Genomic DNA, 27,504 nt, shown 5'->3' on the forward strand with positions numbered 1-27,504 from the left:
CATCTGTGAGCGGTTGGACCCGGAAACGGCGTTAGGGATGCTTAACGATTAATCGCGATTAATCGTTAGCAAAATTAAAGTTTTTGTTTACATCATATATGTATGTGAACTGTGTATAATAACTTTGTATAAATAATTGTACACACATGCATGTATATGTTTTATAAATGTTTGCATGTGTATATACATTTGTATATTTATGTATAATTTATATTATATATAAATATAAATACTTAATATATACATTTTTTTTCTTAAAATTATACATGAATGTGTTCATATTTATATATATACATATTTATTATACACAGTTTACACACATATGTGATGTAAACAAAAACTTTTATTCTGCTAACGATTAATCGCGATTAATTGTTTAGCATCCCTACGGCGCATGATGTCAGACTTACAGTAATAACCGAATAGGTTTAACTACTTTTTAGTCCTTAACTCTGTGTTGTTTAAGTACTTCATGGTCTGTACAGTATGTAGCACTATGGTCCAACAGAAATGTTGTCTCATTTCACTATGTATTGCACCGGACTGTAAAAAATTCATTGTTGCACTTAAATTTTAAGTTTAAACACCTTGAATTAACATTAGTCATTTTAAGTTTCTTGACTAGTGAGAAGTTGGTATAAAAAAAAAATAAAGTTGAATGGGCTCAAGTTCTTACAACTTTATTTTTTATAGTAGTAAGCAACTTCTAACTATTAAAAAAGCTGAAATTATATATTAATTCAAGTTGTTTATACTTTACAATTGTTTAAAATGTACAATTAATTTTAACTTTCTTGAATAGAGTAGTTTCTATAAATTATAAAAAATAACTTTATTTTTATAATTCTTAGCAGTTGAAATTAATTGTTACTTCAAATTGATTCAACTTAAAAAATTTAAGTGCAACAAAGAATTTTAACAATGTAGTACTTGACAGATTTTTAAAAAGTAAATAAACTTAAATTTAAATTTGTCTACTAAACTCATTTCACGCATTTGAGCTAAGCCTTAACATTTTTATAATCATGAGAAAGATAATTTGGAGTCAAAGCGTCTTGTGAAAGTTATAATAATGTCATTTTCCTGTGAAACCACCATCCATTCAGCTTGTTATGCTTAAAAAAAACCTCTAAGCTGCAATTTCTTACAAACCATAATAAAAGGCAGCTTAACTGTTCAGTTTGTTTCCTACCGCTGTCAGACACGGTGAAAAACGAAACCCTTGGCTAATCATTTTGGGTATGTTTTTGTTTTTCCTCTTAGTGCTCTGGAGAGTGTAGGATGACAGCGTGGATCATTTGCCTTATCATTAGACTAACTGCTGCTTAACCGCCGTCCCGTCGGGAACTATCGATCGGGAAGCTCCGGGGAGCTGATTCACATGGAGTTGCTCTCTTCAGAGCTAATCTCAAACACTGCTGCTAATGTTTAAGAGTCTACGCTCTGCATGGCTGATATCCCAGAGGCCGTGCACCTGAGACCAGACCTCAAACGCAGAGAGCAAAGAGCATGAAGAGACTGGCAGCCCATCAGCAGAGGACCAAATGGGCCCCTATTAAAGTCATTTTCCTGCACCGCATTTCCTGGTGCCCGGGCGAGGGGCCTGGCTCTTAAAAACACAGGGCTCTGGAGCCAAGTCAAGTCGAGTCCGGCACCTGTCAGCGGCTTGTTCCACGCACGACCCAACTTTTTATTTAAATAAGCCTGTTGGATAAATACCGAAAGGAACCTCTTTGCATTAATTAGTAATGAAAAGGGAGCAATTGAATGTGAAAGTAATAAATGCGCTCGTATGTCTTAATATTGAAAAATGGCCAGCGCACACGGCAGGCGAATTATTGGGTAAACATTTATTTGATGCAGCTCATTAGGAAAACTGATCTTTTTAGTCGGACGCCAAAACCCACATATGCTATAAACGTCACTTAGTCTGCACTCATACACACAAATATATATTCATCCTAATAAGACTAATAAAATGGCAGTATCATAATATTAAAAAAATATTACTAAAAACTACCAAAATGTCATGTTTCTTTCAAACTTAAGAAGACAGGTGACAAAAGGTAAACAAGCCAAGTAAAGATGTCAACAGCCTTAGGGCACAGACTTAAGCAGATTTCGTTATTGATTCAGGTATGTATGCCAAAGAGAAATATAAGCAATGGAAAATATTAAGACAAAACCATGACAATAATACAGCATTTCACATACACGCATCTAGTTTCGTGTGACATTTGTATTATGAAAACAAATATCACTTGAAAACACAGACACTGGTATTCTGTACAGCCCCAGGATGAGAAGCCGCCTGTTGAAGATTGCGGTTGAAGCTTTCTGGCTCAGTGATGCCTGTTGTGAACCTTTTTTTGTGAAAACAATGAGGCATGATTTTCTTACCGAAAGTATCCGAGGATGACTATCGCTACCATAAGTGAACCCAGCGAGATGGAGTAGCCCACGGTGTAGATCAGGTAAAGTCGATCGAAAACCTCCTGAGTGGAGACAACAATGAGGCAGAGAGAGAGCAAGGATATGAATCATTTTAAAATACAAAACACACAACAATCCAAGGTGCATATCCCTCCATACACTGCAATACTCTACCAGCTAAGCTACACACCATTAAATGCAATACGGTTACACAAAGACATTAAGACAAATTTATTTATTGCATGTTAGAAATACAGTGCCTATAAAATTATTTTCACATTTTATTTTATTTACAGTTCCCTACTGAACCACCGTAATTATATAAATCAAATGATATGAACTAATAATACGAATGCTCTTGGCATGTATTATACCTACATCAAATAGTTTTGTTTTAAAACCGCCTAATCCTGGTGTAACGCCATTCAGAAATATTGCATTGTTGTCAAAACCCATTAAAGCGTCATAAAAAACACTAAACAACACTTTTTTTAGATGTTAACAAAGTTAGTTGTGTTGCACATCATAAAAGACAATGTAAGTATCTGTTAATTTTAACATTCGAAGAAAACTAGTTTATTTTTAGCTTTTTTGGATATTTTTGTCTTCCGGGTTTAAACTCCATATCGTGTAAATGTTACGGGCTGTGACGTGGCAAATTACTGTAGTATATCATCAGTGTCTCATTATTATTTATAAGATAGCGTGTTCTTATCCAATGCAGAGACGTTTTGCTTTTACGTGTGTGCATGTGCTCCGTGCGGCCAGGTCACCGGGGGAGGGGTGTCTGGGGCTCAGGATAATCGCACATGGATACGGTTCTGTATAGTAAAGTAAATGTATAAAATATTATATTCAGTTTAATTATTTCTATAATACTGCTAATCTTAGTAAATCTCAGCTTATATCAGTTGCCCCGCCCACTCATTGCCGTTCTTCTCACAGCGTCCACGCCCATTTAAGTAGCATTTTTCAAAAATGATAGTGAGGTAGACTGGACCTTAAACAGCGGTGTTTCATGACGCTTTAAACACCACAATGATGTAGTAGCAAAGTCCTCTAATTCTGCATTCAGACCAGCCATGGTAGAGGCGTCAAGCGCGAGTGATTTTAATGTTACAGTAATTCAATGTAAAGATGCATTGACGTGCGTCTGGAGGTCTCGCGGCGCAAATTGAGCATTTAGCGCATCGCGTAGATGCGATTTCGCCTCATTCGCACATCTAGTTATAGTAAGTAGTTACAGTACGTCTACTTACTTAATTGAGCGTTGCTTTGAACTTTGGCGGAAAAACTTGCCATTACTTGATTACAGGAAGTGAGCGGAGTCGCAGAAGCCCCTCCCATGACACAAATTTCCGTGTGAATGTCTCGATGACTAGAATTTCACGTGCGGCTTTCACGTGTGAATGAAGCGAGTAAACTCCAAATGTTCAAGCGGCAAACTAGACGCGGTAGACGCAAATTTTACGCCTCAAACGCGGCTGACGTGAACCCACGGTAAGTGCCCGGAAGATGAATTGGGTGCACATTGACACGCACGCACGTCAAGGTGCAAGAGTTTTTACCTTAAAAAATAAGGTTTAACTAAAATATTAGGATAATGAGCAAAATTTTGGGCCTTAAACCTTTTACTGAATGGACAGAGTGTAGATTTTTGCATGTACTTAGAGGGTTTTGCAGCTAAAGACAACGTCAAATTTGTTAAATACCAATAAAATGATTGAGATTTGTGAAGATAGGGTATTTTAATCACTAAATAATAACCTTTTCATTGCCTTTAAAGTGAAATTACTAAACCTAAACAAAAGAGCCTGTTAACAAAATGCTCATTTACAAGAAATGATGTCAGATGCACTTAGAGGGTTTTGCATATGAACTCTTCAATTGCAGTCTTGGATCTATATAAACAGGTCTCCATCAGCTTTGCAAATCAATTTTTCAGACATTTTCTTCCCTCAAATTGCTCACGCTCAGTCAGGTGACATTAGGAGAGTGAGTGATGAGCCTTTTCCAAAATCCACCAAATAAACCTCCATTAAACTGTTATATGGACTCTGACTTGACTGCCACTGCTGGACATTAACATTTTCATGTCATTTACCCTCAACCTTCATAAACCTTCCAGGACGTGCAGCATCACACTGTGGAGATGTTTCTCTGCATCTACCATCATGCTTCACGGCAGGGATGGTGTGTTTTTGATAATGCACAACGTCTGTCTTGTCTCAAACATTCTGTTTAGTCTGATGGCTAAAAAAGCTCAATTATAGTCCTGTCAGACCACAGATGCCTTATCCAGCTGGATTCAGAGTTCCAGACATGCCTTCTAGTGAAATGTAGCTGAGATATCACGAGACATTTTTATTAACAGTGGCTTTTACTTTGCCACTCTCCCATAAAGCTGTTTCTCCAGTCACATCCAATGAAACTTGTGGCTGCTAACGTGTTTTCAGTTGGTGGTCTCCCTCAACACCCTCCTCAAGGAACGGTCACTCAGTTTTGGGAACTGCTGCTCTAGGTAGATTTTTTAGTGTTATACTCTTTCTTTGTACTTATTATTGATTAAACTGGCCACAGGGGATAGACAGTGATTCGGAAATCTGATATCCATCTCCTGCATCAATTACTCCTAAGGTGCTTTGAGTGTTTTTGTTTGTTCTGAAAGTTCTGCCAAAATGCTGACTCATTAGAAACTGAACTTTCCAGCCAGAGGTGTTTGTACACTGCAATCGATTGAATCACCTACACTGTCAGAAATAATGCTAAAAAATGGTCACAAGCGGTCACTGTGGCAAAACCCTTTTGGGGTTTTCTTCTCCTCAGGTGTGAGTCACATCAATATTCATGACCATTGACCCTCCCTTGCATATTGCCTTTACACAGAAAAAAAGTGTCTTACAAAAGTTAAATAAATGTATTGTTTCAAATGTTTTTTTACATTTTTTAAGCAAATTCCCAACTCTGGTCGAGTACTTTTTTGTTGGTGAAAAAAATGTTTAGTAGTTGTTCCTTGTCCTTAAAGGAAAATTCCGGTATTTAACACTTTGAGTCTCATTTCTGGTTTGTTTTGGATGAACTACAGTGATGGACACAGAAATTTTGACAATGGGTCGTGTCTTGAGTTTTTGACTTGTTTAGAAGCGTCTCTTGACTGCTTCAGAATGGAAGTCAATGACCATGCACAAACATGTCATTAAAACAACACTTAAGGTTCATTTTCAAAACTGTACTACTCACCGAGTGGTTCGTGGTGTTCGTTGATGATTAAAAACAAATATATTGGCGCAATATATGATTTCAATCCGTGTTATTTGCTATAGTGGAACTATTTTTTCAGATACCTCACAACCACGTATATACTTCCACTCTATATGTCTGAAGCGTTAGCACACTCCCGACCACTTGATGGCAACAACCACTGGCCATACAAGTACGCTCTGTGTCTAGCGTATAGACAGTCACAATCGAGCTCAACTTCAAACCTAAAGCTGGTCACTGAGCCATCAAATATGGAAAAAAATTCTATTTGAGAGAAACCGAGCGATAAAACTACAACCACATGTAAACAGACCCTTTTCCATTTCCAGCGGCGGAGTGATATATCAGCGAGCAATGAGTCTTCCATGAGAAGTCAATGGAATTTTACAAAATGCCAAATAAAACACGACAGAAACTGTATTTCGCTACACAACTTGTTTTTAATCATCAACAAACACCACGAACCACTCGGTGAGTAGCACAGTTTTGAAAATGAACGTTAAGTGTTGTTTTAATGACATGTTTGTGCATGGCCCATTGACTTCCATTCTGAAGCAGTCAAGAGACGCTTCTAAACGAGTCAAAAAGTCAAGACACGACCCATTGTCAAAATTTCTGTGTCCATCACTGTAGTTCATCCAAAACAAACCAGAAATGAGACTCCTCTGCCAATGTCCCAAAATGGTCGGACCCCAGAGGGTTAAAAGGTCTGAATATCTTCCATTAAGGTACAGAGATCTAAACATTTAGTACCAATTTGTAATTTTGCGGTACAAATTGGTACTTCTTGAAAAGGACGTTTAACCATATTTCATGCAATCTGACTAATGGTCCGATTTACGATTTTACATTTTCTTTGGTGTGTAGGTGTGTATTTGTACATGTATAACGAGATACAAAAAGGTACAAACCCCAAAGTAAAATATGACGCAAGTTATTGTCTCCAACGTAAATCTATTTTTTTGGACTACAACAAACACACGGATTGTAGGCAAGAGTTTACGTCCTGGGATTGGTGATGAAGACAAGACCGAAATTATCATAATTCCTCACAGCCTGTAAGTTAACTCCTTTTAGCATTGCATTGTGACCGAATCTTTCAAACATGGTAAGGAGCGTCACATTTCCGGCTGACGTCAGAGGTATTCAGGCCAATTATAAAGTACAAGTTAGCTCGCCACTCAGCGACAGTTTTGTACAAAAATCCGTACGTTTCAGGAAGACAGGGAAATCTGGAGCTACAAAAATTTACAGTATGTGGAAAATAAGTTTTTTTTAACCATAAACCACGCAAAAACATTGTATTATACCAAATACACAAAATAACGCTGTTTTTAGCAAAGAAATAGGTGCACTTTAAGACAACAGGGGATGCAGTTAGTTTTTTATAAATAGCAAGGTAATTGCAAATGGGTTTATGTTTGCATTTCGGAGATGATTGCTTTACAAACAAGGACCAGTTTGACGCCGGATTTGCCGATTGTTTACAACTGAGTGTTGGAGTGGTCCCAATGTTAAAAGACCCCGTTCGGGAGTCGGAACCACAGGCGGTAAGTAAATCAAAATCTAATCTCAAGTGTTTGTTTGCAATCAGTGTATATAATGTAAACAACACTCGTAACTCTTTATCTTTTTCCCCCGTACGCTTCCTAGAGTTCTGCCTTTTTGGGGGGAAAAACGGGAAGGCTGTTCTGTCTTTTATAAATCTGACAACACGAAAGACTCTTTGGACATATAAAGGATGAAATCCTACACTATAGGTACCCAAGATTAACATGAGATGAGATTGGCAGAAACTGTGTGTGTTATGTGATCTTGAAAGTTTAGAAAGGTGTAGAAATACACAGATGATGATCTCAATTTCACTATTTATGTGGCATTTAAAACAAACTGGGTGCTAGTGTGTATATAGGTTATAGTATATCAGAGATCAACAATGCCTTTTTTAACCCTGGTGTTGTACGGACAGCAGTAACCACACATAAAAGCCACACAAAAACAATAATGACTAATTAATACAAATACAAATCAATTTTAATTAATACAAATCAATTACGTTGTAAATATGTTCAATCAACTTATAAACACTTGATTTTACTTTGATATTAAAGACATAAAGCCATTAAATTAAACTTGGTGGGCATAACTTTGTTATGCTCTTTTGTTGACTAGTTAAAAAAAACGCCACAATGATTTATTCTTATTATCTCACAGTTCACTTCTGTGAATATTAGATGACATGTATAGCAGTTTTGAAAATTAGCTTGGGCTTAAACTCAAAAGATCAGGACCTGGCAAAAGCCCTGCCCTAGGTGCTTCTTCTTCCTGAAACGCTAGTGTTAATTTGGAGAGCAAGCTGACACTCCGTGACTAAGGTGTCAGCTCACAGCCTCCTATGAAAATAGTTTGTTTTGAAGTTTACAGACCTGACAGGCATGCGGTGAGCTACTACATTTTCAATTCAGATGACTTTGGGCTACAGGCAGACAGGGAGCGTCAGATCGCAACCATGGTGACCGAGCTATAGCTGGATCAGCCGGGTGCAATTCAGGATGATCCTGTGCTCGCGAAATGAGATATTTGCCAGCTGTTATCATTCAGCGTACAAGATGACGGCCAAACCGTTTTTCAGCTTGTGCCACCCATTGCTGTGATGCAAAGCATTAAATTTAAATTGATTATTTTTTATTAAATGCAGAAGTGCCTTTTGGGTGTTCCTCAAATGCAAAGTCGGAAAGCAAACAGGGGACGCCAAAATATATTCTATATTTAAGCTACCAAGTTAAAGGAATAATCTGACATGAATATTTAAAATATAAAAATTCTTGGGCTCTCAGAAATCAAACTACTGAGCAGCATTATTATATATTATGGATATTTTACATTTAAGACATAAAAGTTTTGAAAGGATCAAAGCAATCAAATTCATTTGCAATCATATCTGATGAGTTCTGCATGTGCTGCATGTGCAGCTCTGGCCTGTTATTTAATGAATCAATGAGATGATATGTGGGACTTGTGTAGCAGCAATAGTTTGTACTGATTCGGTGTGACAAACTATGCTTGCTTTGAAAGGTTTAAATTAGGAAATTGCTTTTCGTCAAAATTTTACATAATGCTAACATTTCCTCATTTCTGCCTATTCATGTAAAGTTCTGTGGTACACAATCAAAATGTTTTGTGGTAAGACTGAAGAATATGATAGTATATAAGACAAACGTGTAATTACCTTGTACATATATGCTACATTTATTGGTACAAATGTGTGGTACTATTTTTGAGTATCTACATGGTAATTAAATAGTATCATTACTGTACTTACTAGTGGTACATATTTGGTAGTTATTATGTTACTATAATGGATAATATCAGATACATACTTACAGTGTAGCTATACTGTAACTAACAAGAAACGTATTTAGTACTTACAGGCAGTGTTCGAATTATGTCAAAGCTTATGGGGGGTCCCCTAGCTAAGCCCCACCCCCCGTCCAAGCTCCACCCCCCTCATTATAGGGTCGCTGTGATTTCACAAAGTAAGATGTGATCGTCCTTGATCAACAATCATCTGATCCTGGTTTTAATCAAAGAAACCCCAAATTACCCTTAACTCAAACTCTAAAAAAAGTTTACCCCTCAAATTAGTGTGAAACACTGGCAAGGGCAGAACTTTTAAACAGAATAGGGGTGAAATAGGGTGGACTCATTCTTAAATTACATAATTTTACTATATAGTAGTGGTTAAATGGATGATTACATTGCGTTTTTTGAGTCATAGATTGAATAATTTTCGGATCAGCAAAACTGGAAATTATGAGCATATAAAAATAGAAAAGAAGTTACAAATAAAGCAAGATCTAACAGTAGTATTTAGGTACATAAATAGAATCAAATGAATAATAACACTGTCTTCTTCACTGTATAAATTACATATAATTAATCTTTTTTTAAAGATACATAATTTTAAAGATAGTTATCATGCCACCAGGTTGAAGGTTGCTGTCCCCAGCACTCACAGCAGCCCCATTCGCGTAATTTGCGGGTGGTATACGTCCCCACCGCTTTATGACCAAGTTGATTGTGCCCCAACTTCCGACCACGAAGTAATTCTTGCGTTCATAATCATAATTAGGGTCCATATTCATTTAACCCTTGTGTGGTGTTCGGGTCTGTGGGACCCGTTTTTAATGTTTACCAAAAGAAAAATAATGCAATTAATTGTTGTTTCAACCTCAGATTCATTGGCCATGGCTCATTTTCTATAAAGAACATAAAAATAATCTACTTTAAAATGACTGTACACTGTACACCCCCCTACACATTTATATTACATCTGTGGTGTTCGGGTCCACTGGACCCGGGGGTAGTAAGAGAGTGAAAATTGAATGTGCTATGTAACTTTACTCTGTTTTTTCTCTTATATGGGACTCCTGTGAGTGCATGAGTGTGTTTGTATATATTTATGTACATATGTGATGGATGCATGTCAGAGTTTTGTCCTTCTGCACTTGCTGTAACAGCGCAAGGATACAGCATGTTATATATCAAGCATGAACACTTTTCTGCCCCCACTGTCCCAAACACTTTACCTTTGGTCTTAGAGGAACCATTCTACATTGTACCATTATATCCCTTGGTACATGGTTGTATTATAGTAAAAGTGTAGTAATCATGGTAAACTGGTGTATTGATTACTATTTGTAAAACCATGAGTTTACCACAAAACCTATGGTGTGTGTGTGTGTGTGTGTGTGTGTGTGTGTGTGTATGTGTGTGTGTGTGTGTGTGTGTGTGTGTGTGTGTGTGTGTGTGTGTGTGTGTGTGTGTGTGTACCTGGTAATTATCACGTTGTGGGGACCAATTGTCCCCACAAAGACAGGAATACCAGTGTTTTTGTGACCTTGTGGGGACATTTTGATGTCCCCATGAGGAAACAAGCTTATAAATCAAACAAGATGATGTTTATTGAAAATCTAAGGTACAAGAAAAGTTTTTGTGATGGTTGGGGTTAGGGAATGGGGCAGGTAAGGGGAATAGAATATACGGTTTGTATGGTATAAAATGCATTACGTCTATGGAATGTCCCCACAAAACATGGAAACCAGAACGTGTGTGTGTGTGTGTGTGTGTGTGTGTGTGTGTGTGTGTGTGTGTGTGTTTGTGTTTGTATGAGTGTGTGAGAGATAGTGAGAAATAGAGAAAGTAAAATTTTATATCCAAGCATTTTCATCATTTTAGGTTGTAGCCAAAAGCAACACATTGTACTGCAGTATGTGTGGACATAAGATGGACAGGAAGACACAGTATACATCTATAAAATGCAAGAAATGCATATGCAACACAGCTACACAGTAAAAATCTGCTTCTTATGTATTGTGTAGGCTGACATGAACAGGTTATGTGTTCAGTGTGGATGATGTGTTATGATACCGCATCTTTTCAGATGGGGCTTGTGCTGTGTAGACGGACACAAATGTGTACAATTTCAAACTGAGTTCAAAGAATTAAACATCAAAAGTGATGAAAAACTTATTTGAGAAGAAAAAGTGATAAAAATACTTATTTTATATAAACATCTGGGGGAGAATAGAATTTTCTTCTCTTATTTCATATTATCACAAAAACGAATGGCACTTTAATCTATAAATAGTCCTCTACCAGTGGTAAATGACAAACATTAACCATAAATTATGTCTATATTACTTGCAATAAGGCTAAAGTAATCATCTGTAAACAATATTACATAAATTTGTATGACTGCATTGGTTTAAGATACGAATAATACAGTGGGTCCACTAGACCCACAAACATTGTCTAAGTAACAGAAATATGAACACCACACGAGGGTTAAAACGCATGGACAACGCATGACGCGCCGCCGCCTTCTGCTTTTCAAAGCGGTCGCCTGTGAACGCAAGTTTTGTTTTAGACGCGTCTATTTGAGTGCACTTGCTGCACGTTTAGATTTAAAATACTTGAGCGCAACTTGATACCTTGATAAAAGGTATACCTTTTATAAATGTAAATGTAAAAAAAAGTAAAAATCTACCGGTAAGTTATATATGTAACAATGATTAATCTATTAATAGTTATTCTTCATCTATTTCATGCAAACGCTAGGGGAAAAATATAGGGGAAAACATTTGTTCCTTTTCAGCAGTTGATAACTTGATAAAAGGTAAATTTCGTATTTTTTATATCTACCGGTAAGTTATATATGTAACAATGATTAATCTATTAATAGTTATTCTTCATCTATTTCATGCAAAACGCTAGGGGAAAAATATAGGGGAAAACATTTGATCCTTTTCAGCAGTTTTTGAATAAGTTTAATTGAATAATATTAAAATACCTTATGGTATAGGGCTGCATGATTATGGCAAAATCATAACTGTTTTTAGACTATTTGCATTGAATTGGAAACGATATTTTTGGAAAATATATTAATTGCAAGGCTGCAAAGAATAGTGCACTGAGGATTTAATTATATTATTTTAAAGTGCCCGTATTATGAAAAACTCACTTTTTCTGGGTTTTGGGGTGTTATTTTGTGTCTCTGATGCTCCCACACGCATACAAACTTGGAAAAAAATCCATCCATGCTGTTTTGAGTGAGATACAGGTTTCTGAATGTCCTCTGCCTTGAGTCTCAGATTGCGCGAGTTAAAACTCAGCTCCGTTGTGACGTAACAAAAAGTTTCGTCACATTCAGTTTGAATTTTCCCGCCCACCACCCCACTCGCAGGTCTCCACCCACCAGGTAGCTAGAGAGCATAGAGCAGTCACTTGAATGAGACCCTCTGTGCTGTTATCATGTCTCACGGAAATAACAGCGCTATTTGGATATTATGGATTATACTCCAACCTACTTTTAAAAACAAAGTTTTAACGCGTGGTTATTGGAACCCGGAGTAATCTTATATACAGTGTGTTACGACGCAAACAGTCCTCAGATTGTAGGCGATAAGACCTTCATGCGAAATCTGATGTAAACAACAGACTATGTATCTATATTTCACGGATTATAAGCATTTGTGGACAAAATGGTAATTGGATGTATTTTATTGGACTTTCATGGATCATTCACACATCTGAAACAGACTGGATTCGATTCGCGATCTTTGTATATCAACAAAATAAGGTAAGAAGTCACGTTGTATTTTGCATGTTGTCATCTTCTGTCACAAAATACTACATTTATGATGCTAGAGCTAAAAGCTTTTTGCCAAACTAACCGAGACCGTACGCCCCGGCTTTTCTGACGAGGCGAGCCTCTAATAACTTTACGGTCCGCATAGATATATAAGTTACACGGTCCGGACCTCCCGCTAGCTTCTAGCAATTAGCACGCGGTCCAAAAGCAGTATACATCCCCCGCCGGGTCTTAATTTCTGTAATTTGCGAAAATAATGTGTTTGAAAATGTTTTATAATGGGAATATGTTAGCATTGTCCAGGGAAAACGAGTTTATTGTTGTGACTGCTAACGTAACATCACAATTTACTCTGGAATCATTGTGTGTCATGAGTTTCTTCTCCTGTAGTGTACTTATTAGTGATACTTTTCTGCATGATTTGTCTGTTGGCAACATAAACCGTTAATAATAATAATATATAAAATAATAACACAGTATGGTCTGTACTGCTCACGATACCACTGAGCATGCGCACGATCACATGACGTTAGTAGTGGGGCGTGATCAAAGGAGCAGCAGCTCATAAATATGTAAGACTAGCTCAAAACGGCACAATCTAAACTGCCCTGAAAAAGAGGCTACTAGAGATGGGTAAAAATCTTTTCCTACAAGCTTTTTCGAGCAAACAACTTTTGAAACATGCTTTATGGAACTCATACACCTATATAACTTGTGGAAAAGCAGTCATAAGATGGGCACTTTAATATAGTCAGTGGTGAACTAAAGTGGGCCGGTTTAAGACATGAAACTCCAGGGCTGAAACAACCCAGTCTCCTGAGGATGCGTATAAATAGCACGAAGTGTAAAAGTCGTGCAATACATACGCCAAATTCCACTTTGGCGTGCATATGATACCCAAGTCCTTCCCATTCACTTAAACGGTGCATCTTTTTTTGTCGTTTTATTTATTGGTTTCAATGAGTCCCACTTCGGCCCTGCATGTTACATTTTTCCAAGGTTAAAAAAAACACATGCAAAAGATACTTTCTACAAATAATTATTTATTTCTGAAAGATGCGTAGTTGAGCGATAGGCTAAGTATTAAAGAGACAATCATTTATTATCATTTAAGCGTGATTTTCTTCTGCTTTCCTAATAAAATATTTTGTGTGACTGGGTTGACCAGCCGTCAGTCTGAGTGGATAGCTTTGCCACTGTTATGAAATAATTGTTTGATAAGATTTAAATAAAAAAAACCTTAAACCTAAAGATTACTAAAGATTCTTACCGCAACTGAGGTAAAAAAAAACTCCACACACAGATAGAGTCATTAACTCGTCTGTCAATTCCTCCAGAAAACAGCATGAGGCGCACTTGCGAGTTTCTTTATTTCGGACAGAAGTCATTTGAATTATTTTATTGCGAAATTGGGACAAATAATGGACAGTATTGCTTTGTGACACGCAAAATGAGGATTTTAAATTTATGTAGTATTTTAATTTTAATAAAAACCAGGGGACCCCCCTAATTTATATTTTTGTGCTTTATGGGGGGTCCCTTAAGGCTTATAGGAGGTCCGGGACCCCCCCAGACCCCCTTCAATTCGAACACTGCTTACAGGCAAGTGTGGGTTAATGACAGGTACTAATAGTGTATGTATACTGTAACTAATGAGAAACAATTACTGTACTTACAAATTGTATGTACATGGTATGCGTGTAGTACATACAGGCAAGTGTAAGTTAATGAAAGGCACTTATAGTGTACGTATACTGTAACTAATAACAAAAATTACTGATGTGCCTTTATTTGTACTCAGTATCTTTTTCCTCCATTGAATACCGTACGCATTAACTACTGCTCACGTCGCCCCCTGGCGGTTCAAAGAATAGTGCAACAGCGAGCGCGTCAACTATGAACGCTTCACCCGTTTGTTGAGAGAGCGCACGATCAACGGAGGCTCACGTTGCGGACCAAAGCATGAGTGTAAACAAAGGTTCAGTTACAGTATACATACACTATAAGTACCTTTCATGAACCCACACTTGCCTGTAACTACTAAATACTTATACCGCACATTCATTTGTGAGTTCAGTAGTGCTTCTTGTTGGTTACAGTATACCTACACTATAAGTATGTATCTGGTATTACCCAGTACTTATCTAGAGTTACATAATAACTACCAAGTATGTACCACTGGTAAGTACAGTATAGATACTAAAAAGTAAGTACCACACATTTGTCTGTAAGTACAACTTATATGTACAAGGTAAGTACACATATTGTAAAATAAAGTGCTACCTATTATTTTGCATTTACTATGCCATTTATACTGTGGTTATTTACTGTATGTGCATGACTATCAGTGGGCAGAACTGCTATACATTAAAAAAGCATGCAATTTTACAAATTATGAATTATCATATAACTCAGCTGAAGTTTCTTTTATTTATAACATACTAAATACACTGGAATAGGTAAAAATATATGCTACATAGTTTGTGACTTAGAGATGCTCCTGTATCTCACTTGGTAGAGTAATGCATTAGCAGTGCAAAAGTTCATGGGTTTGATCGTCAGGCAACACACGATAAATTGTATACTTTGAATATACTTGTAATGCACTTGTAATGCACTGCCGTTGGATCCATCTCAAATTTAAGATTTCGTCTTAATCAACCTTTTAAACTGATTAAATTGGTTTGCATATGTAGATATAACAAGGCACCATAACAATGTGAAATACTAGAAATTTGCTTTTAACTGTTTATACAATGAATAAATCAGTGTTTCCTGCATGTTGAAGCTTTTGGAAACCATGCAGGGTCAAATCTCGAACTCGTCATGTAAGAAACGAACTGCAGATCTCTATTACAAGCTTTGGTGAACCACATTGATTCTGCTTATTTTATTGATTATATTCAATTCTGACTTCAAAGAAGGAATCCACGTGACTAAGATGGCATTTCTGAGGATACAGCGTATGCGCATTCCTCATCTAAATGGTAAATAGTTCTGCACGCAGCTCAGTTGACTTTCTGCCAGTCTACACTAAAATGAACAGCCCACAGATGAAAAACAAGCCTAAACAAAACTAAATAAAACTAAGGACTTTAATCATAACATCAATAGAAGTCAAACAAATGTGGTTGACCCGAGTTCAAATCCAGCCTGTTGTAATTTAGTTTTTGTTTTATTTATAACAGGCTGTAAAAACAAACTTTAAAAAAAGAAGAGAAACCAAAAATAGTTTGAATACATCGTACCTTTGGAAAGACTAATCTTTAAGATATTAAAATTCAACACAAAGTAAAGGTTTTGTAAGATGTTTAATGTTGACTAGCAATGAAATATAAAAAGTTTGTTTCTTTCGTAATTATTTTCTCTCTCAATAATCTAAATAAAAGCTCCGGATATATTTATCATTCTTTTCCCCAGATGTATTTACTACTACTGTTATATCGAGCAATATCTGGTTTATTATGTCAGAAAAAGATTTTTAAATACTTACTATTGCATTTAAACTAAAGCTAGACTAAATATTGGGAATAAACAAGGGAACCAAAACTCTGCTGTGTGACTCATAAATATTATAGTCACCCTATAACTAATTAAGCGACCTGACTCATCATATTACATACCTAAAATAAAAAATTATACATTTAAAAAGTTATTTCAACCAAGCGTTGGGTCAAAAGGGAAGAGCCCAGCCCGTTCGGTTGTAATTTTACCTATGCTGGGTTAGGCGATATATATATATATTGGAGGATTGTCATGCGCATCTCGTCAGTAAAGCCGTTTCCTCGATTAGTAGTAAATTGCCATTACCTGCTTTAAGATGGAGCGGCATTTACTACACAGAGCCGTAGTTCACTGACAAGCTGTGCCATATCGCATTAATTATTGCAGGCGATACGTCCTCGATAATGAATGCCACATTGCCCCTATTGCCAGTGAACTATGGCTTTGTATAGTAAATGCCGCTCCATCTTAAAGCACGTAATGGCGATTTACTACTAATCAAGGAACCGGCTTTACTGACGAGATGCGCATGACAATCCCCCGATATATGTCGCCCAGCCATATGCTGGGTTGTTTCAACCAAAAATGCTGCATTGTTTTACTCACTATTAGGTCAAATATAAACATTTTCTGGGTTAATTTAACCCACCGGCTGAGCTCGTCTGTTTTGTCCCATCGCTGGGTTGAAAATAATAGAAAAAATTAACTTAAAGACGAGGTGCATGATCTCTGAAAGCCAATATTGACATTTGAAATGACCTAAACAAACACGCCCCTACCCCAATAAAATCTGGACCTTCTTTTGATAGACCCACCCCACACATACGCAACCCAGGCAACAATGTCGGTTAGTAGACACGCCCCTTACTGCTGATTGGCTACAAGTGTGTTTTGGTACTCGGCCCAAATACCTTTTCCAAAGCGTTTTTCAAAATCATGCACCCCGTCTTTAACATATGCAAAGGTAAGAGGTCTTACTCTTTCTGGGTTCGGGTTGTAATGTGTAAGGAATTTGGCACACTCGCTGTAATTAGCCCAAGTTCTGTTGTTATTGGAAGCCAATTCCCAGGATCCATTGAGATCACAGCGACGGTAGGCATGTCCTAAAAATACACAACAGACATCCTTTAAAGTTTCTTGGCTTAGGTTCATACATTGATTTTTCAGAAATGACATAAATAATCAAAATGACATAATAGAGTTACAGTCAATAGAACCAATGGTGTTAGCTGCTGTCAGCATTCAACAGTGATGCACTTACAGATGAATATATTGATTAAAGGAATTGAGTAATAACAACCACTAATGTAGTATACATGCACAGGTTCATTTAAGGTCTCCAATTAGTGCTTTTGTGTCACATGAGGGTCTCTCGTCGGTGTAATTCATTGATTTCTAACATGTTTTTCTTTGGAAAACTCGAGTAAATCCATGTTTTTGTTGCCAGGATCTTACTTTAAAAGACACACAGTGTTACTCTTAACAAAACCTGTTACTTTCAATGGATGGGAAGGTGATGAAACATGCTATTTTAAAGACAAATAATTAGTAATATTAATTAATTAATTTTTAACATTAAAGTAAAAAGCACTGACTGATGAAGAATTTTTATTTGTCTTGAGGTTTAAAACCATGGATAAAGCGTAGGATTGAGCTCAGTCTGTGTCTGACATTATTATGAATTGTCATGCAGTCATTCGAAAAAGCTTAGTGATTACATTGATCTGCAAATAAGCAAACATTTTATCACCAAAACTTTAAGGGTCAGATTTACTAACAGCTTGTGCAACCCATCATTTTGGCATTAAATATCGACTGACAAGACTTACTTAAGACACGCAGTAGAAAATAAGCTCTGAATAGGTGTTATTTTTGCGACTGACCTTATAGCATATGCATTTGTAGAAGTTTTCCCTTAAGACACAACATTAATTGGAGGAGAGTATTTAAATTTAGTTTGCTAGAGGAACATATTTTTCAAAAATATAGTTTGCCAAGCCATGCTATATTACTTATCCGGAGAAAAGAGGAGGCATGAGGACAAGCCACATCAGGTGTTTCAAAACTTTTTGTAACCCTTCATCTTTTGTCCTCCAGATCTTCTTAAGTGTACTTTTACTTTGTAAGCTAGAATTTACCATTCCACATTTTTATCTGCCATGTCCATGGTGCTAAACTCAAGTACATCAGGCGCAAGTAGATCACCTGCAACGAGCATCATCAGCTCTGCTTATTTGCAACACTGTACTAATTTGCGCTGCTCTTAATAGATTGCATTGGTCATTATGGACATGTGCCTGTGTCATTATTGTGCCCGTGTTATTTTAATTGCTCCTTTAGTAAATCACCCGCAGATATTTCCCATCGGTGCTTGTTTGGAATTGCGCTCTCATGCCAATTTCCGCTGTTTATTAAATCTAGCCCTAAATATTACTAAAATCTCAATTGAAGTTACTGATATTCTTAAGTGTGCAAACATTTTTAATTATTCTATTCAAAATATAAGTGAAACAAAATGTGTTAAAGGGGACATTTTACAAAACTGTCAAACAAGTCTTTGGTCTCCTCAGAGTACATATGTGAAGTTCATACCTCAAAATACTATATTATAGATATGGTAGATAATTTATTATAAAATATTAAAATTGCCACTTTGTAGGTGTGAGCAAAAATGTGCCATTTTTGGATGTGTCCTTTTAAATGCAAATGAGTTGATCTCTGCACTAAATGGCAGTGCTGTGGTTGGATAGTGCAGATTGAGGGGCGGTATTATCCTTTTCTGACATCACAAGGGGAGGCAAATTTTAAACACATATTTTTTCACATGCATGCAGAGAATGGTTTATCAAAACTAAGTTACTGGGTTGATCTTTTTCACATTTTCTAGGTTGACAGAAGCACAGGGGACGCAATTATGGCACTAAAACATGGAAAAAGTCAGATTTTCATGATATGTCCCCTTTAAGACAATCACTGTAAATACAAATACAAAAGACATCACATTTGACAAAATAGGTTACACTTTAAAAACATTGCAAATGTTTGTTTGCGTCATTTGAAACTGCTATGGCAGCGGGAATGAATATAATCAATTTAACATTATTTATAGTTAATAAACTTTCTGTTTTTAGAAATAATTCAGGTTGATTGAAAATAGTCAGATCGTTCTTGAATTGGACGTTTCTATCGCATTTTGGAACATGCACCGCAACTAATAATATTAATGACAAGTTTAATATTACATTTAAAGTGGTAATTTTTACAGTTATTTCCTCACAAAAAATTGCATCATGCTTTATTGACTTTAAGTAATATGACAAGTTCAAGTTATACATTTTTTTTAAATACTGCAGCATTAGCAAAATGGAAAATGTTGACAATAACGTGAGAGGAAAAAAGCACAGAGAAACAAATTTTTTTGAAAGTGCCTTGTTGCTCTGCTCCCTCTCTGCGTTCTGTAGGTCATCCAGTGCAGACCACGTCAGTCGTGTGCTGCGGGCGTGTGTCATTTAACCAGCGGGTGCAGTCTCACCTTTATGGTTGAAATCATAGATGTAGTCTGGGCAGGAAGTGGACACCGTTCTTCCAGGAGCTCCCTCGGGCCAGCAGACAATTCCGTCCCACTCCGGGAGGCAGTAACCCTCTACGACATAAAGCAGGATCGACATTTAGAAAGTGAATTTTAGTCCTCCATAATAACCCAGCTACCCATGACAGCAGTACATTATAAACTCCCCACAATATCACGAGAGAGCCAGGGGACAAAAGAAGCTCCCCAAAACGGATATACAAACTCAATGCTCTATATTATTACAGACAGAGAAGAGTGTGGAAAAACTGTTATAGTAAACTGTACTGTATGTCCTTGAATCCAGTGTCAGCTTAGGGCCACTTGCATTATAAAAACCAAACCATTCCCCAGCGCGATTTTCCCCCCTCCCTACTCCCCCAGAAGCACGCACTTACACTATACTTATATCGATCCGAGCCCAGGCGCACTTTCGTCATTAGGATGTGATCGTTTTGAACTAAGCAGGAAGTAAAGCGCTCTCTTAACACTGGAACCCATCGTAATGTTAAGTCTGTGTTTTTTTGTGTGCAATGACACACAGCCCTCTCACATGCCATCGTATTGCTTAGTTGATCTGTTGCGTGTACATTTTAATTAAAAAAATGAATGGTTCATAAAAAGTGGGTAAAAAACTATCATGCATAAAAAAAATTCATCCTTAGATGCTACAATAGCTATTGTTACATTTTAAAGTTTATACTCAAAAATATTTTGTAAGGCTAATGTAATTTCAATGTGATAAAGATTAGGGGATGGTTTCCCGCACATGGATTAGCTTAAACCAGGACTTTAGGCCTTAGTTTAATTAGGAAATATAACTAGTGTGCATTTTGAGGCAAAACAGAAGGCATTGATGTATTTTAAGCAACCTGATCTTACAAAATCTGTAAAATACAATATTCACACAATATTTTGCTTGTTTTTAAGTTCACGTATTTCCAAAACTTTGCGTGCCTGTGCCACGATTTTCTTTTCCGTGTCAGTTTTACATATTGCTCACTCGACTGTTTTTCTTACCATTGTCGCTTCGGTTTGGGGTTAGAACGACTTTCTGTTAAATAAAATTACATCCTTACCCAAACCCAACTCTAACGATGCATTCACAGGGGGCCTAAGTGTTAACGCGTCCCATTCACTTTTAATGGGTGACGCCATGCGTTGCCAAACTGAATTGTGGATCCGTTGGCGCCAAATCAGTGCCTTTGCTCACGGCAGAAGTTGAACATTTCTCAACTTTTCAAGCGGCAACGTGTGCTTCAGCCAATCAGATCGCCTTAAGCAAATAACCTAGAGCCAGCCAATTACATTTATGGAAGAGCGGAGCATAGGTTGCACTACTGTTATTGGCGGTTGAGCATGCTTCAGACATGCCTTCCGTCAAACGTTAACGCTTTCGCCCCGTGTGAATGTACAGTAACCCTTACGTCAGGTGACAATGGTTTAAAGAGAGTACGAAAAAATAGTATGAACCATAACTTAAAGTGACATTCTAATGCAAACAGCAAATCTAACTCCAAACCGAAGCGACAATGATTTAAATATAGGAAAAACAGTTGAGTAACCAATACGTGAAACTGACACAAAAAAGAAAATCGTTCCATGGGCACGTAAAATGGGGGAAATACGTGAAAATGAAACGCAAAAACGAGCAAAATATTGCGTGACTATTTCACGCAAATTTGTGAGATCACGTTGATTTTAAGATATGTCAGTGCAAGATGTTTTCAGTTTGGACAGCTTTATATTTATTTTATTCTAGGACTAGTCTAATCCCTGTTCTGGAAACCGCCCCTATGTAATACCACGTAATACCAAGAATGCAATATGCACAACTATGTGTGTCTTCATAAATAACCCTAAAAACAAGCATAAACTTTATTGATTTTGCATTTAAACTCTCTAGGTATTCCATGTTATGCTTACGCAGTTAGAAAAGGTTTTTTATTTTTAATGAGGTTTCATTAAGTTACAAAAGGGAACCAGATCTATCAAGACGCCAATAACACGATAAACACATCTTTCTTTACATACCCTAAAGATACACTCCAATTTTCTCATTAAAAAGTATAAAGGACGCAAAGGAATAAACATTACCCTAAAAAACATGTTTAAAATCATGTAAACTAAAAATGTTTTACTAGGTACTGTGGACTCCCCCCACACACACATTATTGAAACATGCACTGTAAAAAAAATCTGTAGAAATTGCAGCTGGGTTGCCGGTAACTTACCGTAGATTTAAATTTATGTTTTTTACTGGCAACATTTTGTTCAAAGTTAAATGAAAATTAAACATTTACAAGTCTTTGTCTTTACAGAGTAAAACTAAAAAAACAGCATCAAGCAAAACATTCTGGGAAACAAAATCTGAAGCAAAAAATAGAAAAAGGTTGATGATGATTTCTGGTTCCCAGAATGCTTTGCATGAGGCTGTTATTGTATAGTTTTATTCTGTAAAGATAAAGACTTGTTAATATTTAAAATTTATTTAGCTTTGAACAAACTCTTGCCAGTAAATAACATAATTGTAAATCTACGGTAAATTACCGGCAACCCAGCTGCAATAACATTGTCATTTCTACGGATTTTTTTTACAGTGTGTGCTTATGGAGAAAACTATTTATGTGTGAAAACAAATTGGATATAAATATAAACCTGCAGCTATATGACAGCTTGCTTATTGGCCAGTGCAACAAAAATCATGATCTATAATAAATATACTTCATTTTAAACTTCATTCTGTTCATTTCATGCATAAGCATTTTCATAGCTGAAAAACAGGGTTCAGAATAGACTAAATGAACTAGCTAATATGAGCCTCTTGCATAAATGCACGGTGCAAACTCTACACTTTAATTAAAATTTGTAAAAACCAATTAAACCAAAGGAAAATCAACGCACAGATTAAGTGTGGGTTGACTAATTAGTGTAAGGTTAAGGGTAAATGGTGCATATAATTATAGACATTAACCTATCTCTACACCAATAAGTGTATTTTCATTTCTGCACCTGTTGGAACTACAAGATTGGTAGATTTTATACATCAGAACATGTACAGCTTTTACAGATATAGGCATAATACTTTTTTTTAGGAATAAAAAGACCTCAAGCAGCATTTATTCTTGAGTTAGTAACACGAGGTAGGTTCATGTCATTCAGTTCTTTAAGAAAAAAAATAAAAACGAGCAAATTAAAACAGAGGTCAACAAGTACTCTAGACCACCTACAATATTTTTTATGAAAAATATTGCAAATACCTATTTTGACAAATAACTATCTGAGCCGACTGTATTATTCAATGCCAAAGGTTTGAGTGACGAGTCAGAAAAAAATATTTGTAAAGGCTTTTGAATATAAAAGATTTGAGTCTAGGATCCAGACCTCTGATAAAAGCTGAGAAATGCCCTTTTTCCACAGTTTCTTGGCAAAGGAAGCATTTCTGGCTTTGCTTCCACTCGCTGTTATTGAAACCAGCTGCCTCTAACTTTCCGCAAATAACTAGTTAAGGATAAAACTCAACAGCGTATGGCTTTACTGCATATCCATTATTTTCATATGCCTGTAATTAAAGATTTTCAGTGGGAAAATCAAAGGATGTGATGGAGCACGTTTTATATGCCTGGAGACCAGCTTGTCACTTTTTGCGAATCTAATTAAAGGACTTTTTGAAAACAGGCCTGTTTTGCAGGACGCTTGTCCTGGAGGGAGTACCGCGTGTGTTTCACATTTCCAACATAACAATGGCCAAATGTGGGGGTTTTCGATTAACCCACAGACCACCTCAGATACTTAAATATAACTCTGCACAAAAAAACCACATATATAATTTCCCAAATTCCAACGTTATGAGGACGCTATAATCGTATCAGATGAGGTTGCGGTATTGATGATGTCATTTGGGGTTGCTGAATAATATTTATCTTCTTGCCCCCTTCTCACATAATATTCAGGACGCCTGGTCTGAATTGCACAGGGGGGTTGATATATGAAAGCTTTTTATAAGTTATTTTACACCCAGACCACAAAGTTTGAGCGTCAGGCTATTTTCACACACAAGGCACAGAGACTCAAGGCTTATGGAAGCCACATCCCATCTCTATGTGACCAAGGCTGAAACCTCAGTGTCTCTCTCAAAGAGAACCTTGTTCGTGCCCCGCCATGGAGACTTGGTCTTAACCGAAGCACAAATGTGCAATAATAACACATAAGAGAGCTTTGCAGTTCAGCAAGCACTGAGGCAGAACCTTGACTTGAGGTTAGGCTTCGCCGCCTACAGCCCGGACTAGAATAGCTAAACCGACTCTGCTAACTATTTGCTGAGCAAACAATCTCAAATACGCACAACCGATCCAAATGTCTATTAATAGTTGGCTGAACGATCGGTGGACGGTGCCACAAAAACGACAGCACAGTGAAATCAAGGGTGGTCCCACAAAGGATTGGTGAGGGGCGAGGTGCAAAGCGGAGGCCAAAAATGTCTTCTCTAATTCAGCAAGATTGAGGGATGTAGCGGGCGGCTGTTTTCCTTTTGGTCATGAACTTGAAAATAGACTTGTTTACATTGCTGATTCTGTGGGAAATCTGAATAATAGACTATGACATGCATTTACTGAAATAAAGCCAGAAATGTCCTTGGCAATACAATATAGCGACGAGCAGGTAGCGCGTATGCAGGTAATGCAGATTTTAAGAGCAGTCAAGAGGCTGACAGATGCTGAAACTGCTGCAGGAATTTGCACTTGATAACATGCTGAGAGAGACGCAGGTGTGACCTTCTTCAAAACACCCTGAGAAATTTTACAGTACTGCAAAAAAACAAGAACCAGCAATCTCAGACTGTACAAAAGTGGATTAACTTTAATTTTTAAGGGCAGGGTCTGTGATGGACAAGCTTCAATTTTTACAGGCAGGGTCCAAAATTATATTCTTTTAAAAAAATGTGCTTTCTACTCAAACTTTGAATTAGTGACTCGGATTTCAAGTAGTATAAATTAAAACCAATAAAAAAAAATATTTTTGTCATTAAGGTAATTTTTAACCTCTATTACCCTTACATTATCAATACTTTATATACAATAAAGTATTTTTTATTTAATAAATTACATTTATTTTTAATAATAGTTTAAATAACTTATCTCAGAACTAGGGATGTTAACCGATGACCGTTTGACCGATGGTTGACCGTATCAACGTTAACCGGTCAAAGTTGTCGGTTGTCGGTTAAAAAAAGGGATCTGTAAATTAGGCTATTATAGACAGTGGACTAAACCTTACTACAGTTAGTCATCTCTTTCTTTCCAAGATCATTTTGTGTGAAGTGAACAAATCCCTCACACTCAGTTTTTCATAACTGGTCTGTTTGTACTTTATAAACCAATAAAAAAACATTTGGCGCGAGGTCACTGCGTTTGGTTTCGCATGCTCACAAGGTTTGCGAAAAGTAAATGCTACAGGCTATTTTTTGATAAATTCCTTTATTCGAATAGTAAATAAAATACAGCGATAAAATAATTAAAATTAAAGTCTCTCCTGGTTGTGTTCCAAATTATTAACATTTATGTCTTTTAGGCTAACAGTAAAGTGCAGAGTAAGATTTGTTTCTGTAAATCCTCAGCCATGATTTTTACCACTTTATTAAGTTTTGCTTTGTAGAAAGCTTTTCTTTAAAGTGAATTTCGTTTTGTATAAATTGTATCTTAATTTTAATAAATGTTTCATCAACCAAATGCATGTATTTAATAAATAAAAAGCAAATATAGCAGAGTATATAATTACCGGTCCGTGCATGAAGGCGCCGGCACGGCGCGTTCACTTGCATTGCATTGTTAATTAGAACACACCTCATCATAAATAAATAAAACTCAGCGTAGGCCTATATGCCTCATACAAGCATTAAATATCTTTGCTGCATTTGTTCTAGAACAAACACAGTGCGAGACCTGCTTTGGCCGGTGCGTCTTTTACACATTCTGAAGGTGCCCGTTTAATCCATTGGTTTTATCGTGTTGCAGTCTATTAGGCAACATTCCGCATAAGATGGGTTTAGATTTGGAAATACATTACATCTATATTTCAGTGGTAACAGAAAAGGTGATGATGATCATCCTATGTCTTTATTATTACCACCCCAAAGTAAAGCGCAGTCTCTTCTGAGCTGTCATTTTCTTAAATGAGCCGCGGCAATTTTCAAATGAGCTTCACAAACGCCTTTATTTTCAAGTTCAACGCGATCACCTAGTACCTAAACTATTTCGAAACTAAGCACGGCGCCGCGTTTGCGGGACTTATGTTTCGCGCTGTAGGGGATTTAAAAAGTGTTGTGAGGTCTGTGTGTGTGTGTGAGCCGGAGGCAGAGCGCAGAGAGATGCAAGTTGCGAAATTGCAGGCGCGGCTCGAAATGGTAGGTATGTGACAAAAAATATAAATACTAGAAAATTCATATATAATTATAACCATATGATAGATAATAAAAAGAACTTTAACATGGTTTTTAAATTATTAAAATCGGATAATTATTAAGAAAGTTATGGAATTTTTTATCTCGAAAATTAGGAGGCATTTTTGTACAAAATTAAAACAATAAAACTATGAAACACTGTGACCTCTTCCGCTTGACCAAACACTTTAAAATATCATAACTTCCTCATTTCTTTGTCTATTTGCATAATTCAAACACCACATTGTAGGTAATTAAAAGCCCAACAAGATTAAGATGACATCTTTTTAAAAGATATATAAAAATGTTATTATTTTTGATTAACCACTAATTAATGAAACCCAGAGCATCAATCCACGCATATCTTTCCATATGAAATCAAAGCCCTCTCAAATAAAATTGCTGTATTTTTATATATTAAAGAAACATTTAATTGTTTCTTTAATATTTCTTAATTGACTAATAATGCTGGCGAGCAATTTAAATGGTCAGATATTATTAATACATTAATTGATGATTATGTTATTTATCATTCATAAATCAATAAATGCATGCATGTTGCATGCATGTATTTATTTATATGTTTGACAAAATTATGCCAATAATGTAATCTAGAGAGTCTAATCCTTCGTTCTGTATGATTACTTTGAAAAATACTGCACGGATTGATGAAAACGGAGAAGTTTTGGAAGCCAATATGATTGAATGGGCGATTCTGCTTTTGACAACAACGTCACTTGCGGATCTTAAAAAAGCACATGGGAATGTTACAATCAATCCCAAACTTCACCTAATTCAAGTTAAATGTATATTCTATCAAAAGTATTTGGTTTGAAACAAAAAAATACTCGCCTTCATAGAGGATTTCAATGTCAAACACGAGATAAATTTTGCTTCGCTTATAACTTTCTTCTTACGACAGCTGTCTTGGAAATTCGAACGTGAGAATCAACGTGAGGAAGTAATTTATGTCACTAGTATATGTGCTTTAGAGGTATTCACAAAGCAAAGATATGACAGATTTCCTAAGTCACCAACGTGTCTGGCGCTGAATACCTGCTGGGAACACAGCCGTGGGAACAAAGCGCTCCTGCGTATTACGTCATTTTGTCACATACCTATGGCTGTTATTTTAAATAGCATAGC

General features: G+C 36.6%; 1 protein-coding gene across 1 annotated transcript in view; it reads right to left on the reverse strand.

Annotated features, from left to right (window-relative positions):
• Positions 1-27,504, reverse strand: part of pth1r (parathyroid hormone 1 receptor) — a 98,584-nt gene that overhangs the window by 19,391 nt on the left and 51,689 nt on the right. Inside the window, exons 3-5 of the mRNA XM_065267865.2 lie at positions 19,884-19,994; positions 17,330-17,454; positions 2,401-2,495 (exon numbers count right to left, since the gene is read on the reverse strand). Of these exons, the coding sequence (XP_065123937.1) occupies positions 2,401-2,495; positions 17,330-17,454; positions 19,884-19,994 (331 nt within the window). The remainder of the gene's footprint in view (positions 1-2,400; positions 2,496-17,329; positions 17,455-19,883; positions 19,995-27,504) is intronic.

Source organism: Paramisgurnus dabryanus, chromosome 6, assembly GCF_030506205.2.
Source record: "Paramisgurnus dabryanus chromosome 6, PD_genome_1.1, whole genome shotgun sequence".
Lineage (NCBI taxonomy): Eukaryota > Metazoa > Chordata > Actinopteri > Cypriniformes > Cobitidae > Paramisgurnus > Paramisgurnus dabryanus.